At 43.2% G+C, this 17,581-nt stretch overlaps 1 protein-coding gene across 5 annotated transcripts in view; it reads right to left on the bottom strand.

Annotated features, from left to right (window-relative positions):
- Positions 1-17,581, bottom strand: part of INPP5E (inositol polyphosphate-5-phosphatase E) — a 303,275-nt gene that overhangs the window by 171,295 nt on the left and 114,399 nt on the right. For all 5 annotated transcript variants that reach the window (XM_085613085.1, XM_085613094.1, XM_085613065.1 and 2 more), the window contains exon 4: positions 102-199. In XM_085613085.1, the coding sequence (XP_085469211.1) occupies positions 102-199 (98 nt within the window). The remainder of the gene's footprint in view (positions 1-101; positions 200-17,581) is intronic.

Below are 17,581 nucleotides of genomic sequence, written 5' to 3'. Positions count from 1 at the left end.
TAAAACTCACTAGTTGTCATTACTCTGTATATATGTGCAGCAGGAAGCTGGAAAAGGCTAAAAGAATACGGCATTCATGTAGATACTTGCAGTCTTCTTACCTGTCTGGGCACCCTTCCTGAACTCCAATAACATACATGTCCTGGGCCAGCTCGGCGTCCAACGGAAACAAGAAATCCTGCAGATTATCAGGAAGTTCCTAAAACAATTTTAAAAAAACTTACTTGAAGAGCTGTCATCAAATGTACATCTGCCTTAACTAGGTATTAAAACACAAGTACCAGCATGCTTGGTGTGGGAGCAAATATCAAAAACCATTAATCAGTTACTGGCCCGCGAGTTAGGGCATAATTTAATTTGCAAAGGGGAAAAAGTCTCCGTGAGATAGCTTTCCCTTTGGGAACTGTACTGGGCACCATCAGGAGTGATGGGAAGGGGGAGTCTATGGATCAACTGTATGCTCCCCCATTGTCTTCCCAGCACTTCAAAATGTGTCTTTCAAGTGGCACCTGTCCTTTTATGTTGATATGCTGGAAATGCGAACACAGGGGTCGAGGTTTATTGTCCCTCGCAAGCCTCCATCATTGCGTGTGCCCCCTATTTGCAACGGGTTGTAAAATACAACCTGCCTCGATAACATGCATAAGTCATGAGATATTGCCTCCCTCTATAAACATACCTGTAGAATGTGACTGATTTAGTACATCAGTTGCACCATGAAGGGCAGTTTGCAAGCCAATCATTGTGCTATTTGCACATCCTAGTTTGTGGAATACAGTTTTATTGAAAGCGTACACAAGTAGCATATGCACCTGTATCATTTGTTACTTTCTTAACTATGACCACTTTGGGCAAGATGGGACTCCCTTCGACACATCTTTGGGCGCTTACTGTAGTATAATCTCTGCATTACACATCACGAAAGTGCAGCTGGAACCACCAGAGATGCTGAAGTTCACGCCTGCAGCACTGGGAAATCTTGTGATGGCACTGGCATTTAAAATGATCATGACACATGAAAGTGAAGCCGGAACCACCACAGATGCTGAAGGTCACGCCTGCAGCATTGGGACATCTTGAGATGGCACTCGCATTTAAAATGATCATGGCTGCACTTCAAAGATGGCTTCAATGAAGCAGATCTGTTGCTGCAACTTATCTCATATGCTCAGCTCATCGCGGATTGCTTTCAAGACATATGCTGCTTCATGGGCTATTTTTCACCACTCCCATATTTCCTTCATTTGACTGTCAGGCAGTTGTATCTAGGGAACATTTAGAGGATGTTTGTCCTTCTTTGGCCAGAACCTTCTTCTATCGATGGAGGTGAAGGACAACTGTCCAGCTTTCCCTGTGATAATTGTTATGTTGTGTATGTCGTCCCCTTGTGTAAAACTGCAAATCCTGTAATCGAAACTTGCTTATTCACTGCTATGTTTTGAGAGAAGTTCAAAAAGATTGGTTTCCGCTCCTCTGATGTCATGGCTGATTTGCTACCATTAACTGGTGTATTTCATAATATTAAAGGTTTGCTTACAATGTTGAACAATATTTTTTTTAATACAATAATTAAACATAATTTGCGTTAACGAAAAACAACTTATCTGTATATTCCAGTATGTAACAAATTGTTTACAAAAACAAAATAAACCAAAGATACTTTCCGTTTGGGAAAAAAACGTTTTTCATGTAACCTCCATTAAAATAACCATGCAATATAAAATCTACATAATTGTCAATTTTCACCATGGGCTAATAAGGTAATCTTAGTTTCTACTGATAATTAGAAACCACTCGGCCTCACACAGGCCTGCTCACAACACCTCCTCCCCTACACTACACTGGGCATTTTGTTTTGGTCCTTGGATTGCTTCTATTTATTAACATCCTTCAACCATGCCCATGGTCTCCGACTGTAGAGATTGCATGGCATTAAACATGACTAATTGGGCAATGTATGGTGAGGGAGGGAGTATAGTGGTTTCTTTGCTCATTGTAACTGGGGAATTCAGTGTTTTTTAAGCTTTACATCTAAGTCATAACATACTTTCAAATGAAGTTTTTTTAGGTTAATGTTAGTGTTTTATAATGTACTTTCTTTTCTGAGTAACTAACAGTTTTTATAAGGGATTGTTTTGGTTTTGAATTAATACTTTGGGTCATTGCCAAGGCAATCATCACTCCACAACATCGTGGTATACAGCCACACACCACACTCAGGCTCCATGGCCATAATGCTGTCTTACTATACGCATGGTCTTGGGGTGTGTGCAACAGGCTTTGGGTGCTGGGCCTGGATGTTGCCGCCAAGATTGTACTGAACATCTCTTTGGCTTTGCTGAGGGGTGCAGGAAGTGGCCTACGCATGGACAGCCTTCAGGCGTGCTTAGTAGCCATTGGGCACAGTGTGTGCCTTTCACCCACGCTCTGAATCAAGGCCCTCGATGCAGGGCTAGGCTATAGCCCCCCCAGCTTCCCCACCCAGTGCTCTCAGAATCTGCGGAACATTGTAGTGTGTAGTAGGCTCTGGGTATCCTCTCCAGCCAAGACATCCACCCAGGCCCCATACCATGGGTCATCAGCCTTCTTGCCCTGAATATACATTTTAACACTGTTAACTGACTTTTCTTTCATTATTAGAATTTAAAATGCATTGATCTTCTGTGGATTGAAGGGGCCTGCACATATCTGGGATGCTCATTCGGAATCGTCGATCCCACATGTAATATATAAAATGTTTTTGTGGTATTTTTTTTTTTTTTTTTAGAGGTTGGCACATTCCATTGTAATTTTAAATCCACAGAAAAAAACCAGAAACGTTTCAAAAGAGGCAAAATCTACAATTTCTAGCAATTTATCATGATATAAAACATTCATTTACTATATTCTTACTTTGGATTTACTTTATATGAAAACAAGCTTTTACTGCATTTCAAAAAGAAGTTTCAAATCAACAACTTCCTCCTAAGCATAAAAAAAAAAAGTTGACACCTAAAAAGGATGATATTTTTGGTGCATGAATGACACAAGAAAATGGGTTTCGTCAAGCAATGAAACTAAATGAGATGGTAAGTAATGGGCAGCACAAGCCATACCGACGCTAGACTCAGAGAGCTTTCCTGTCATGAAGGATAAAATAATAAGTTTATCTAAAATGAATAACAAATGTAGACATATATTGTTTGCATATATAAATGTGAGAGCAGTCTAAACAAAAACAAAAAATACTTTTTTACCCTTATTAGTCTTTATATTTCAAATCTAGCTAATCGTATCGCGATATCACCACAAGTCACAATGGTGGTTGGATAAAAATAAATGGAAATTAAAAGTTTTTTAAAAACGTAGTTCATTTCTCAAGTACTAATCCAATTCTAACGCTAAGTGGACAGTGTAAACAAGTCGATTACAAAATGTGTTATTTGAAAAAATCTAAGGATAGGCGGATACAGGTCATTCTGCTTTAGGAATCCTCAAAACCCACGCTTTCATGGGGAAGTGCCTTTTTCCAGAATCACTGGACCTTCTTTATAAGGCTATCTTTAGTGGTGAATTCATAAACCCAGATTAGTTTTCTGTAGCTCACAACTCACACCAAGTGAAACCTAGTAAGCATGAGATTTACCACCTCACTGGAAAGGGACGCTTTTCCTGTAAATCCTGTAATTTGAGTTAGTAGGAGCCCAGAACGATTACTCAAAATTGTATCACAATTTGCACAGGAAAAGAAGCCTCTTTCTTCAACATGGTCCAAGAAAATTCAGCCCATTGTTTTACCTTTCTTTCCATGAGAGGTAACCTGCTGCGTGTCCACCGTCTATCTGGTCATATCGGTGAACGTTGTCCACACCCTAGACTGCTGGAAGACCGTTCTAACACTGGCGAACAACACTGTTTTTACTGATGGCGAGAATTTCCACTGACAAAAGCAGCCTGGCCTGTACCTGCTTCATGAGCGCATCACTTCATGTGACTCTTAAAACTCTCCGTGAGTACACTTCTACTGCCAAGACCTACTCGGCATAACCCTGTTTCACAAGCTAGTTGCTTTTGGCTTTTCTCCTGTGACATCGCTTCTAGCAGGTCAGAACACACTTCAAGGGTTATTTGTGAATGCTGCCACATCACGAGGACAGTGTGACATTCTATCACCTCTGCCATATAGGAGTGTGAGATAGAGGTAGGAATATAATTTTCTTGAATTTACTGCAATCACCATGGTGTTGAAGGATGCTTCAGCTGCCACCTAAAATTCTTTTGCAATTTTATACTTGCAGCATTGGATCCGTAAGTAGCTGTGGGTCCGATTCAGAAAAGTAAACTTAGACCTGAAGTCTAAGTTTAGATCTGAGGTCTACTTCTGATCTAAACTTAAACTTCAGGTCAAAATTTTGACTTTCGGTCGAAACTTAAGTTTACCTTTGTGAATTGGCCCCCGAGTGTCTAGCGCCTCAAAAAGAGGCTGCTGAAAATGCTTCAAAAGTATTAAGGAGGTGGGGGGGGGGGGGGGGGCGAGAGAGAGTCTAAAACATTTGTGGGTGAAATTAATATAGGATTTCCCACAGGAAATTTTTCTCTGCATACATTTTTGAAACTGTCGAACATATTTTCACCAAATGTTTATGGTATGGTGACTGTCCCATCATTTAATCATTTTCTTGGATTGCCTCTGTTTGGTAAAAATCCATTCAGCGGTTTTAGAAGTGTCCATTGTGCCTATCAAAGTATGTATTTTCTCAAATAGTAGGAGATCTATAAAAATACCAGACAAAATTACACAACGTGCATGCACAACACTGTGCACATGCACATTGGACACTCACACAAGCTTACCCTCTGTAGAGATGTCATGCGTTGTCTAAGGGATTGTTACCCAGCTAGTGTAGAATTCTCTAATTGGGAATTCTATGAGGTAGCAGTTGAAGGTGAGCACTGGAGGTTATGGTGTGCTCTATGCTGGAGATGCTTTGAAGAATAAACCAAGATTTAAAGAAACCTTTGAAGGCTCTTCTTTTCATGGCGACGAGTTCCTGCGCGGGGGGCAGGTACTAGCATCTCCACCCCTGGTAGATTGAAGCTACTGATTCCTTGGAAATTTTGAAACCACAATTATTGGATTGCTAAGTGAGTACAGCATGTGGAACTATTGAAAGAATACCTCGAATTTTATTCAAAATAGAAATTGAAATAGATGCAGTTCAAGATTTTATATCGATTACTTTCAGCACAACTCTTTAGTTTATGTTAGAGTCCCTCGAGCCTTTCCGCATGAGCATCGCCTCTGTCTTGTTACGCGTTGCCGTCTTTGTCATCATATGGACAAAAGTAACGTAGCTGCTCGTGCTCCCTCGAGCGCAACCTCGAGCACAACATTGGTCATTGCCGCGGTGCGCGACAGGGACAAAGATTGCTGTTACCGCAAAGTATTATCAGTAATCACGGTTCTTGGTTCCTTACAAGCGCGGCCCTTTACGTGCGCAGAGATTGCTGATAACACAAAAGATGGTGCGCGATCCTTTACAAGCTGCGCCCTTTACATGCGCAAAGATTGCTGATACCGCAAAGGTTCAAACACTCTTGTCACTCTTTCCACAGAGAACTTATTACATTTATAATCCTCAATTTTTTGCAATTACCACCCATCTCGAAGCCCTCACTGAGGAAAAGTCTTACCTCTGTGTTCTGCCTCCTCTGCATGTTCTGACAACACTGGTTACTAAATGTGAGATAGGACTACGCTCCAAACTGAAGGTCACAAAAAGAGAGATAGGACTACGTGGAGTCCCATCTACCTACGTCACTTAGAGCTGAAAACGAGTGAAAAAGAAACAAGACTACGAGGGTTGCTATTGAAAACTATTGTAAAAGAAATAAGACTACCACATGTTTGGAGAAAGTACAGATATTAAAGTGGAAAAACAGCATCTTAACTCCATTTTTACTCATCTTATTTTGGTTTTATTGTCTCAATTTTTATTGTATGCTTCTTTGATCATGTTCTTTTAACAGATTTATGCACTGTACCCCACTTATGGATCAGGACCAGGTCCGAGCAGAATAAGCAATGCACTTCATTATGGTCAATAGGTTTTTAAATGTACAGTTTTTTTATTATTGATAGATGTACTAATTGCAAGGTTACATATCATCCTGTGTTTACTGTACATATTTCTTATGTTTTTATGACAATGCACTTTTATGGTCCGCGAGACCGAAATAAAGTTATTGAATGGAATGGAATGGAAAAAGAAAGCAAATACTACATAATCAACTTGAACACCCTAAATTGATATTGATGATTTATTTTGGTTTGTTGTTTTAATTTCATACTCAAAATTTTTATTTAAATTTTTTATCTTAGATTTTTATTTTACTTTCTTTTACAGGCACCATGTCAGATCAAGGAATATCTTCCCCGCCTCCTTTTCCATCTTCACCAGGAGAGCCAAACATACCCTGGAAACAATGGAAAAAGAGTTTTTTAACTTATTTGCTGGCTATTGTAGGTGACAAGTAAGGTCTTGTTAGACATCAAGCAGTACTTCTTCATCATCTTGGAGTTGAGAGTAGAAGAGTTTATGAAGAGTTGCCTGAAATATCGTTAGGGATGGGTGACGGACACCCGAATAATATATATATGACATGTACATCCAAATGCTAGAATTACACTTTACACCAAAAACTAATGTAGTATTAGAACGTCATACATTTTTTCGCAGAAGCCAAAGAGATGACGAGAATATTACTTCATATGTGTCTACCCTAAGAGGTTTAGCTCTAACATGCAAGTTCGAACAATTAAATGACTCTTTAATAAGGGATCAAATAGTTAGTTTTACCAGTAGTAAAAAGATAAAGGAGAAATTATTAATGAAAGAACATACTTTGGATGAGACTATTCAAATTGCAAAAGGGATGGAACATACTGTCTTATGGCTTAAAGAAAGTGAAGGATCTGGCTGTACAAAGCATGAAAAAGTTGAAGTTGTAGAAAGAAAATATGAAAAGAAGCCGGATACAAATTCAAACAATGATTCTAGAAAGTCGCAAGTTGAGAGAATACATTTTCCTACTAGAGATATTAAATGTTTCAGTTGTGGATCTCCAGGGCATATTGCATCAAACTTTAACTGCGTGGCCAGGAGTGTGTTATGTAGAAATTGTGGGAAAAGAGGTCACTTTGCAAAATTGTGTTGTACTAAGATGGGTGGAAAAAGTAAAGTACAAGACGTTGATATCTGTGAAAATGTTGACGAAATCGTTGTAACAATTAATAATATTGATGATGATGAAGAAAATGCAGATATAGGAAATATAGATATAATAGACTCAAATCAAAATGTGGATATAAAAAGAGTCAAATCAAAATGTGAAAATGGAAAGTACAGACAAGATGGAAAAACCTCACTGCAATAATTCTTTTGATGGGAAGGAAATAAGGGTGTTAGCAGAGTCTGGTAGTTTGTATACTCTCATCTCCAAAAGATGTTATGTACGAAATTGGCCCAAGGAAGATGGTTTGTCTTTGTGTGATCCTGACATCCGAGCTGTAGGTTATGCAGGAAAGAGAATAGAGCTAAATGGTATGTGTTAGATGACAATAAGGTTCAAAGGAGAGACTGTTAAGGGAAGGGTCTATATCACAGACTTTGGATCCGATCTTTTGGGGTGGCGTAACCAGAAGGACTTAAACATTGTGATAAATCCTAATGCCACGGAACCTGTGATGGTTATGGAAAAAATGGTTGTTGAAGAAGTGGATGTTAACACTGAATTATTTCAAAAAAATATCCTAAGGTTTTTCATTACAGATTAGGATTGCTAAAGTGTTTTCCCCATAAAATAATATTGAAGAATGACGCAAAAGTGCATAAGATAAGAAATGTACCAAACTTGATGTTAGAAACATTACGCCACAAATTTATTGAAACAAGAGATTATTGAGCCCATTGAAGCGTCGGAGTGGTTGGCTTCAATTGTAATAGCCCTCAAGAAAGGTGGAAAAATTCGCCTTTGCATAGACTTACGTGATCTTAACAATAGCATTTGGGTTGACAGACAACCGCTTCCGAATACATCAGCGATGTTGTCGACTATGGGGGAGGGACGTATTTTCAGTGTGTTGTATATGTTAGCTGATTATCACCGGATTAAGTTGCATGAAGCATCCAGACATCTGACTTAATTTGCCACTCTTCTAGGTGCATTTAGGTACAAGAGGATGCCTTTCGGGTTGGCGTCGGCCTCGGCGGTGTTTCAAAGAGTCATGGAAAACATTTTTGGTGACATAAAAAAAGTATGGCGTTTCCAAGATGACATTCTTATTGCTGGGAAAAAGGTATCAGATCATGACAGACAGTTTGAAGAAGTGATGGGGAGGTTGGAAAAGCATAATTTGACAATTAAAAAGGAGAAATGTCAATTGAGGAAAGACCGAGTAGAATATTCAGGTCATGAAATCAGCTTTGAGGGACTAAGACCCAAGAAAATTATTGTGAAAGCTGTCATCCTCGCACCAGAACCATCTAACAAAGATGAACTTAGGTCCTTTCTCGGATTAGCAGGACACTGTGCCAAATATGTAGAAATTTTTCTGAAACTGTAGAACCTTTACGATTGGTAATGAAAAAACATGCGGTGTTTGTGTGGAATGATGAATTTAAGAGAGCTTTTGAACTGATAAAGGGTGCCATTTCAGATGCACCGACACTAGGACGTTTTGAGGCTCTTGGAAGAACTTACTTGTCCACTGATGCTTGTGGGATAGGGATTGGAGCTATACTGTCACAAGTGGTGAATGGAAAGGAACAAATTATAAGGTTTCGGATCTAGGAGGCTACAAGGTGCTGAACGGTCATACTCTGTTATCGAAAGGGAAGCTTTAGCCTGTTGTTGGGGCATAAATCATTTTAAGTTTTACTTGTGGGGTATACCATTCAAAATTCGTACTGATCACAAGCCGTTAATATTCATTTTTAAAGGTGGAAGAGGGTCGGAAGTGTGACTCCGAGTATAGAGGTGGTTACTATCTGTTATGGAGTTCAATTTTCTGGTTGAGTATGTGAAAGGTAAAAAGAAGGTAATTGCTGATTATTTGTCCAGGGTGCCTTTGGAAGAAAATGTTGAGATTTGCAGTGAAATTATTTTTAAGAATGACGGTGGTGTGGGTGAGTTGGCTTTGTCTTCTGAGAAAGAGCAAGAGAGTGTGATCCTGTGCTATTGAAGGTAGAATTGAAGATTGTCCAAGGTTGGGATTGCTAAGATAGCAAAGATGAGGAGTTAAGTGAGTTTTTTAAAATAAAAGATGGGTTGAGTTTACATGAGGGAAAAGTCAGGAGGTGGCGGCAGTTAGTACCTCCCAAGGGAATACGCAAGCGTATCCTTGATATTCGCCATGAAAGGCATCTTGGACGTCGTATGTCCAAACGGAGAGCCAGAGAATCGTTTTGGTGGCCTGGAATGGACGGTAATGTTGAAGCTCTAGTAAAGAATTGTCACATATGTGCCAATAGTGACAAAACCAAAGCTGTACGGCAACCTCCTTTAGTGAGCACTGAATTTCCATCAAGACCTTGGGAGAGGTTGGCTATTGATTTCATGGGCCTGTGGGGAAGTTGGGATGTAGGGACAGATTTATTCTTGTATTAGTTGATTATCATTCCAAATGGTTTGTGGTTGAGACTATGGCTGAAGTGAACACTTCAAATGTCAAAGTTTTTGGAAAAAGTATTTCTAGAAGAAGGTATACCAGCATCCATAGTGTCTGACAACGGTATACAGTTCGTTTCTAGAGAAATGGAAGATTATCTAAGAAAAATGGGAATCACTCATCAAAAAGTGTCTCTTTTTAGACCTCAGGCGAATGGTTTAGTAGCAAGGATCAATCGTCTGGTGATGGATAACATCCAATTGTCACTTGCCAATGGATTGTCCTGGAGACAAGAGTGGAGAAAGATGATGTGGGCACATAGGGTCACTTCACATTCTGTTACTGGTGTGGCTTCTTTTGTCCCACTTAAAGGAAGGGAGCCAGAAAAGAAGGAGTGTCCAGTATGGTTATGTAAAAAAGATAAGGTTTGGATTGATCGGGATGAGGTGAGAGAGAAAAAGTAGAGAAGGGACAAGAAAAGATGGTTGGTACTTACAACTTAAGGAAAGCTGTACAAAAGTTGTGGGTTCAGGTGGGTGATTGGGTTATTGTGCGTAAGAATGGGTGGGTTTGTTAGGGTGGGAGTAAATACTTGGGACCTTATCTAGTCAGAGAAGTAAAATACAATGTAGTGAAGTTGGATGATGGATCCACTTGGAATTTGAGAAAAATTTGCAACGTGTGTAAACCTTGAAGTATCATCTGTCCTCACCATGTATTCTACTGAACTTATTCTAATATTCTAGAGATTTGTTTCTTTATTTATTGTTCTGTTATATTTGGTCATTGTTCATATTTTCATTGTGTTTAATGTTCCATAAGGGGGGAGGTGTGTAGAGATGTCATGAGTTGCCTAGGGGATTTTTACCTAGCTAGTGTAGAATTCTCTTCTTGTAAATTTATGAGATAGCAGTTGAAGGTGAGCACCGGAGCTTATGGTGTGCTCTATGCTGGAGATGCTTTGAAGAATAAACCAAGATTTAAAGAAACCTTTGAAGGCTCTTCTTTTTATCCTCCCAATGTTCACAAACAGTGGTAGAAAAAACATAATATATCATGATTTCGATACTGCAGTCTTCATAAATGAACAGGTACACCGTAGGAATATCTCTTCGTGGCCTGTTTGAAACACCAGGAGAGATAGAAATAATAAAGCTGTTAGCCCCCAACCACCCAAGCAAGGTCCAGTGTGCCTATAACACACCCTGTCTCCACCTTCCTCAAGGGCGGGTAACTTAGTTCTCAGGTGGCACCCAGCCCTAAGCCCGGAACGGGGGCAATGGGCTTGCACGGACAGGTGTCACCTGAACTGCAGCACTGTCGAGGCCAAGGACAAGTGAGTAGCTGCCATCAGTCCCTATGCTCTGTTAGCAATTTAGAGCGGGGATAATGAGTGGAACAGGGAGAAAATGATTTGCTTCTCCACTGTCTGAACAACGCAGCTACCACCCCACCTTGCACCCTGTTTATGGGAGGCGCATCTCAGCTCCTCCATGGCCCAAAGCATTGTGTGGGAATGGAAGACTGGTCTTTTTGTGTTGCACCCCACTTTTCAGCAATTGGGCAAGGAGAAGTGTAGCATGGCAGCCCACTAGACCTCCACACTTTGGCAAGGTGAGGATGAAGCAGGCACAAGCTACTCACACCCTAGGGCTAAAGAGAGTGGAGGTCTCCTAAGTTCCCAAGGGCATTATATGAAATCCCCTAACCTGGAACATATAATAAACACCTCCAAATGTTCGTAACAGACAGGAGACATTTAAAAAAAAGAATTGAGAAAGGAGATTGAGTGGTGTAAATGAATTACTCCACTCATCACTGCACTAGGCCCTGCCCCAGTGATTAATATAGTAACTCTCGGTGGTCTTTGAGATCATAATCAGCGCCAACATTACTAACACTACCATCAGCAGTACTACTGCTGCTAATACCAAAATTGCCACCACAAATAACACCATTATCAGAAACATTTTTATGATCACTTCCATTATTGTCACAACCCTCGGAACTGCAACCGCCAATACAACCGACACCATTATGACCAGCAGTAGAACCACCCCCACTATCTCCACCATTAACATTGCCACCAACTATTACATACATCATTATCATCCATCATTACTGCGTCAATCACCACTTCCAACAACCACTATTACCATTACCCTCACCAAAACCAACATTATTACAACCACCGCGCACCACTTCCATTATTATCACCACTACCTCATCACTTCCATTATTATCAACACTACCTCATCACTTCCATTAACAATGCCATGGTTACCATTACCTCCTCCCCACCCAGTATTATACACCAAAAGAACAAGTTACTTACCTTCGATAATGCTTTTTCTGGTGGATACAATATTTGCCTGTGGATTCCTCACCTTTCGAATACCCCCTGTGCCAGCATTCCACGGAAAAATTATTTCCTAGCTCTCCCACGTCGAAGAGGACGTCACAATGGATCGGCTCCGCTCGCGGCACCGTATGACGTCATCGGAGCCACAAAAGGACCTCGTCGGCGTGCTTACGTCAGTTCCACCCATTTTTCCGTGCCACAGAGGCAAACGGGCAGACCGACACATTTTCAAATGCAAACATAGCATACCAAATGTATATATGTATATAAATTCACAAGAGCATAATAAATAAAAGTATAGAGAAATAATTACAGAATAAGAAATTCTCATTATTAAAGTATAAACATGATTAAGACATATCAAAATAAATTATTTTTGGGTAGAAACACGTGGACAACGGGGAGGCGGGTGGGTCTGTGAGGAATCCACAGGCAGATATTTTATCCACCAGAAAAAGCGTTACCGAAGGTAACTTGTTCTTCTGATGGATACTTCTGCCTGTGGATTCCTCACCTTTCGAATAGATTCCCAAAGCCGTACCCCACCCGGAGGAGGGTGTACACCTAACTAGACCACAAAATCCTGCAAAACAGAGCGAGCAAAATGGCCATCCCTCCTAACGTCAGAGTCCAAGCAGTAATGCTTTGCAAAGGTGTGGAGGGAGGCCCAAGTTGCTGCCTTACAGATATCAAGAACAGGAACACCTCTAGCCAAAGCAGAAGAAGCAGACTTAGCTCTGGTGGAATGAGCTCTGATACCTTCAGGCGGTTCCTTCTTGGCCAGGGCGTAGCAAATCTTGATGCACAAGATAATCCACCTGGAAAGCGTCCTCTTGTGCACTGCCTTGCCTTTCATTTTCCCAACGCAGCTCACGAAAAGCTGATCGTCCAGCCTCAGATCTCTAGTCCGATCTAAATAAAAGCTGACAGCCCTCTTAGGGTCCAACCGATGCAGTCTCTCTTCCTCCTTGATTGGAATGGTGAGGGGGGAGGATAAAAGGTAGGTAAAGTGATGGATTGTCCCATATGAAAAGGGACTTCCCACCTTGGGAAGGAAAGCAGCCCTGGTCCTTAGAACCAACTTATCCGTATGAATGATCAGGAAAGGAGGTTTCGAACTAAGAGCTTGAAGCTCACTTACCCTCCTAGCCGAGGTAATTGCAATCAAGAAAACCGTTTTAAAAGAAAGAAGCCTCAACGGGCAAGAGTGAAGAGGCTCAAACGGAGAACCCATTAAAAAAAGTGAGTACGAGATTCAAATCCCACTGAGGTATAACGAAGTGTGGGAGGAAACTTATTTGTAAGGCCCTTGATGAACCTCATGACAATGGGGGACTTAAATAAAGACGGCTGTCCGGCAAACATAAAAAGGCCGACAAAGCTGAGAAATAGCCCTTAACAGTGGCTACAGCACAACCTTGCTGTGCTAAAGATAGAGAAAACTCCAAAATATTAGACAAACGGGCCTTCAAAGGGTCAATGTCTCTCTCTCTGCACCACTTAACAAACCTGGACCACCTGGAAGAGTAAACAGACTTAGTGGAGTGTCGCCTGGATGATAGAATAACGTCCACTATCTCTGGCGGGAGAGAGAAAGAACTCAGGTTGCCCCGTTCAATCTCCAGGCATGAAGGTGCAGGCTCTGGAGGTGGGGGTGTAGAACCTGCCCCTGCCAGAGGAGGTCTGCCCTGAGAGGGAGACGGAGTTGAGGGCACGATGAGAGGTGGAGAAGATCTGTATACCACACCCTTCTTGGCCAATCCGGGGCGATCAATAGGACTTGGGCCCGGTCTTGGCGAATCTTCCTCAGAACCCGAGGAATCAAGGGTATGGGAGGAAACGCGTAAAGGAGTTGTGAGCTCCAATCTATCTGAAACGCATCCCCCCAAAGCTCCCTGCAACGGATACTGGAAACTGCATAATAACGGGCAGTGCGCGTTCTCGTGAGTGGCAAACAGGTCGAACCGAGGGGATCCCCAAATCTGAAAGATACGATGAACCACCTCCGGATGAAGCCACCACTCGTGATCGGCCGAGTCACGCCGACAGACTGTCCGCACGAACATTCAGCACACCGGCCAGATGATTTGCAAACACACAAATCCGTTGGCCCTGAGCCCAGGACCAGAGCCGCAGAGCCTCTCGACAGAGGCAATACGACCCTACACCTCCCTGTTTGTTGATGTACCACATCGCGGTAGTGTAGTCCGTCAGGACCTGAACCGACTGACCGCGAAGGGAAGGGAGAAAAGCCCTCAGTGCCAAACGTGTTGCCCGCAATTCCAGAAGGTTGATGTGAAGTAACCTTTTCTCTGGAGACCAAAGGCCTTTGACCTCCAGATCCCCCAGATGAGCACCCCACCCTAGAGTGGAGGCATCCGTGATCACTGAGGCCACCGGCAGAGGAGGCTGAAAGGGCTTTCCTTGAGACAGGTTGCCCTGTACACTCCACCAAGACATCTCCACTGCAGCTTCTCTGGAGATTCTGATGTTCTCCCCGAGATCTCCGTTGTGCTGATACCACTGCCTGCGGAGGCACCACTGGAGTGCCCTCATGTGCCAGCGTGCATGGTTGACCAACAGAATGCAGGAAGCAAACTGACCGAGCAGGCGAAGAACCTTCAGGACTGGAACCACTACTCCATCGTGAAACAAAGGAATCATTTCTTGTATGTCGAGAATCCTCTGCGGAGGTGGGTATGCCCAGCACACAGAAGTGTCCAGTATTGCCCCTATGAACAGGCTGCGCTGAGAAGGCACCAGGTGAGATTTGGGTACATTTATTGAAAAACCCAAATTTGAACAACAGATGAGTTGTCACTTGCAAGTGGCGCGAAACCAACTCTGGAGACTCTGCTTTCAACAGCCAGTCGTCCAGGTAGGGGAAAACAGGAACCCCTGACCTTCTGAGATGAGCCGCTACCACCGCCATAACCGTTGTAAAGACTCGAGGCGCGGAAGTAAGACCGAACGGAAGAACTACAAACTGGTAATGTTGCGATCCCACCGTGAACAGGAGATACTTCCGATGCGACTTCAGGATGGGAAGATGAAAATGCGCATCCTGCAGATCGATGGACACCATCCAGTCTTCCTGTTGCAGCGCAAGGAGAACCTGAGCCAAGGTCAACATTTTGAACTTTTTCTGTCTGAGGTAAAGGTTCAAAATCCTGAGGTCCAAGATTGGTCTCAAGCGACCATCTTTTTTGGGGATCAGGAAATATCGGGAGTAACAACCCGGACCCCTTTCCTGCTCCGCAACCACCTCTATCGCACCTTTTTGGAGTAAAGTGAGAACCTCCTGCTGCAAAAGCAACAAGTGGTCTTCTGAACAACCACCCTGGCGAGGAGGGTAAGGAGGAGGAAACTCCAAAAATGGGAGGGCATACCCATTCTCTACAAGATTCAAGACCCAACGATCTGAAGTGATCAGTATTCAATCATGTAGGAAGTGGAACACCCGACCTCCAACTGGACCAACATATTCTAAGATGGGGAATCTAGAACTGCTTTCCTTATGTACCAACGGTGGCAGGAGGGGAGGAAGAGGAAGAGGCTTGCTGACGATTTGCACTCCTGAGGCCTCCCTTATTCTTCCCTCTGTATGATTTGTACAAGGGATTTTGCTGTTGATGGCTCTGCTGAAATTGTTGGCGGCCACGAAAGGAAGCAGATCTTCCAAAGCCCCGATATCTCTTATATCCATAACCTCTAGACTGAACTTGGAGGCCTAAAGATCTTGCGGTGGCTCTACTATCTTTGAAACGTTCCAAGGCTGAATCTGCCTTGGAACCAAAGAGCCTTGACCCATCAAAGGGCAAATCCAACAAGGTCGCCTGTACATCAGCCGAAAACCCTGAAGACTTGAGCCATGCCTGTCTCCTTAAGACCCCATAACACGAGCCACAGAGTCAGTAGTGTCCATGCCTGACTGAATCACTTGACGTGCTGCGGCCTGTGAATCCGAAAGGACTTCAAGAAGTTGGCACGATCCTCCTCAGGCAACTTAGGAGCAAGTTGAACAACAGAGTCCATCAATGCATGTATATATCGTCCAAGAAGTCAAGTCGCATTAGTTGACTTTAGAGCCATACTTGCAGATGAAAATACTTTCTTCGCAGCTTGCTCTGTCTTTTTTTGAGTCCCTGTCACCCAAAATGGAAGGAAAAGCACCAGAAGACTGTTTTGAGCAAGAAGCTTGGACAACTAGACTCTCTGGTGTCGGATGTGATGACAAAAAATCCGGATCACCAGGGGCAGGCTTGTATCTTCTCAAAATAGAACGAGATACCGCCGGCGCAGACAAAGGCTTCTGCCACACCTCCAGAATTGGATCTGTTAAAGCCTCCGTGAATGGAAGTAGGGGCTCAGAGGTAGATGAAGTATTCAAAACTTCCGTCAGTATGTTAGACTTAACCTCAGTAGAGGGAAGAGTAAGGCCCAATAAATCAGCTGCTTTCTTAATTACAACATGATAAGGTGCAACCTCCTGCCCAACACAACCACTTGCAGATGGTAAATCATACTCAGGAGAAGTATCTAGGCCACTAGCTTCCTGAAGGCCCTCAAACTCATCCACAATTTCTCCTTCCTCCTGTTCTTGCAAATACTCCTCCTCCTCAAGCAATCTCTGAGCTTCTCTCCTGGAGCGCTGCTTAGGCAACGGCGGAGCCACACGCAGCGCCGGAGAAGACACCAGCGGCGTCGATGGAGGAGCCTCGACATCGAACCTCGACGTCGACCGAATCCGAGGTGGAGCAGACTCAGCAGCTGAAGGAGTCCGGGGAGCCGGGGTCGACGATCTCAGCGCCGGGAAATGCCAAGCCGGAATCAACGGCATAAATGGCATGAAAGGTGCCTGGGGATAGAACTGAGGCACACCCAGGTTGAAAGCCAGAGGACCCACGGGGCCAGAAGGCGCACCGGATGGAGTTGAGGCTCTTGCAAATAAACCAAACATCGCATTGAGAAAATGCAAAGAGTCAGCCCCAGGAGCAGGAAAAGGAGGATATGAATCCGTACCTTCCTGTAGGGGAGTCACCTGAGGTCACACTGGATCCTGCGGAGCCGGGGACGGCGCCCGCACAGGTGAAGCTACACGGCCTGGAGAGGACCCTCCCGGCACCGGTGACGTCGCTGGAGCCGGTGATTCTTCATGAAGCGAAGAAGCCTCAGAAACCTGCGACGCCGCAGCCGGAGTTGGCCCGAGGAGAAGGAGTAGGAGAGATAAAGTCCCTTCTCCGAGGTCGCTCAGCTGTAGTCGGCGACCTCGATATCGACACTCTGGCCTTCGAAGATCGATATCGAGAGGTATGTCTTCTCTTGGATTTCTTGTGTCTCTTCGACCTCGAAGTGTGAGAAGATGAAGATTTGGCACTCTTTCTACCTCTCTTCTCCTTGTTGGCTTTCGCCATAAACAATTTGGCATCACGTTCTTTGATAGCCTTAGGATTCATTTTCCTGCAACTTCTGCATTCCTCGACGTCGTGGTCCGAGGGTGAACACCACAGGCAGTCATCATGTGGATCCGTTATAGACATGTGTCCGCCACACTCCCTGCAGGGTTTGAA

Source organism: Triturus cristatus, chromosome 1_2 (genome assembly GCF_964204655.1).
Source record: "Triturus cristatus chromosome 1_2, aTriCri1.1, whole genome shotgun sequence".
Classification (NCBI taxonomy): domain Eukaryota; kingdom Metazoa; phylum Chordata; class Amphibia; order Caudata; family Salamandridae; genus Triturus; species Triturus cristatus.
The sequence above is the reverse complement of the archived record's forward strand: the minus strand, read 5'-3'. Positions and strand labels throughout refer to the sequence as shown.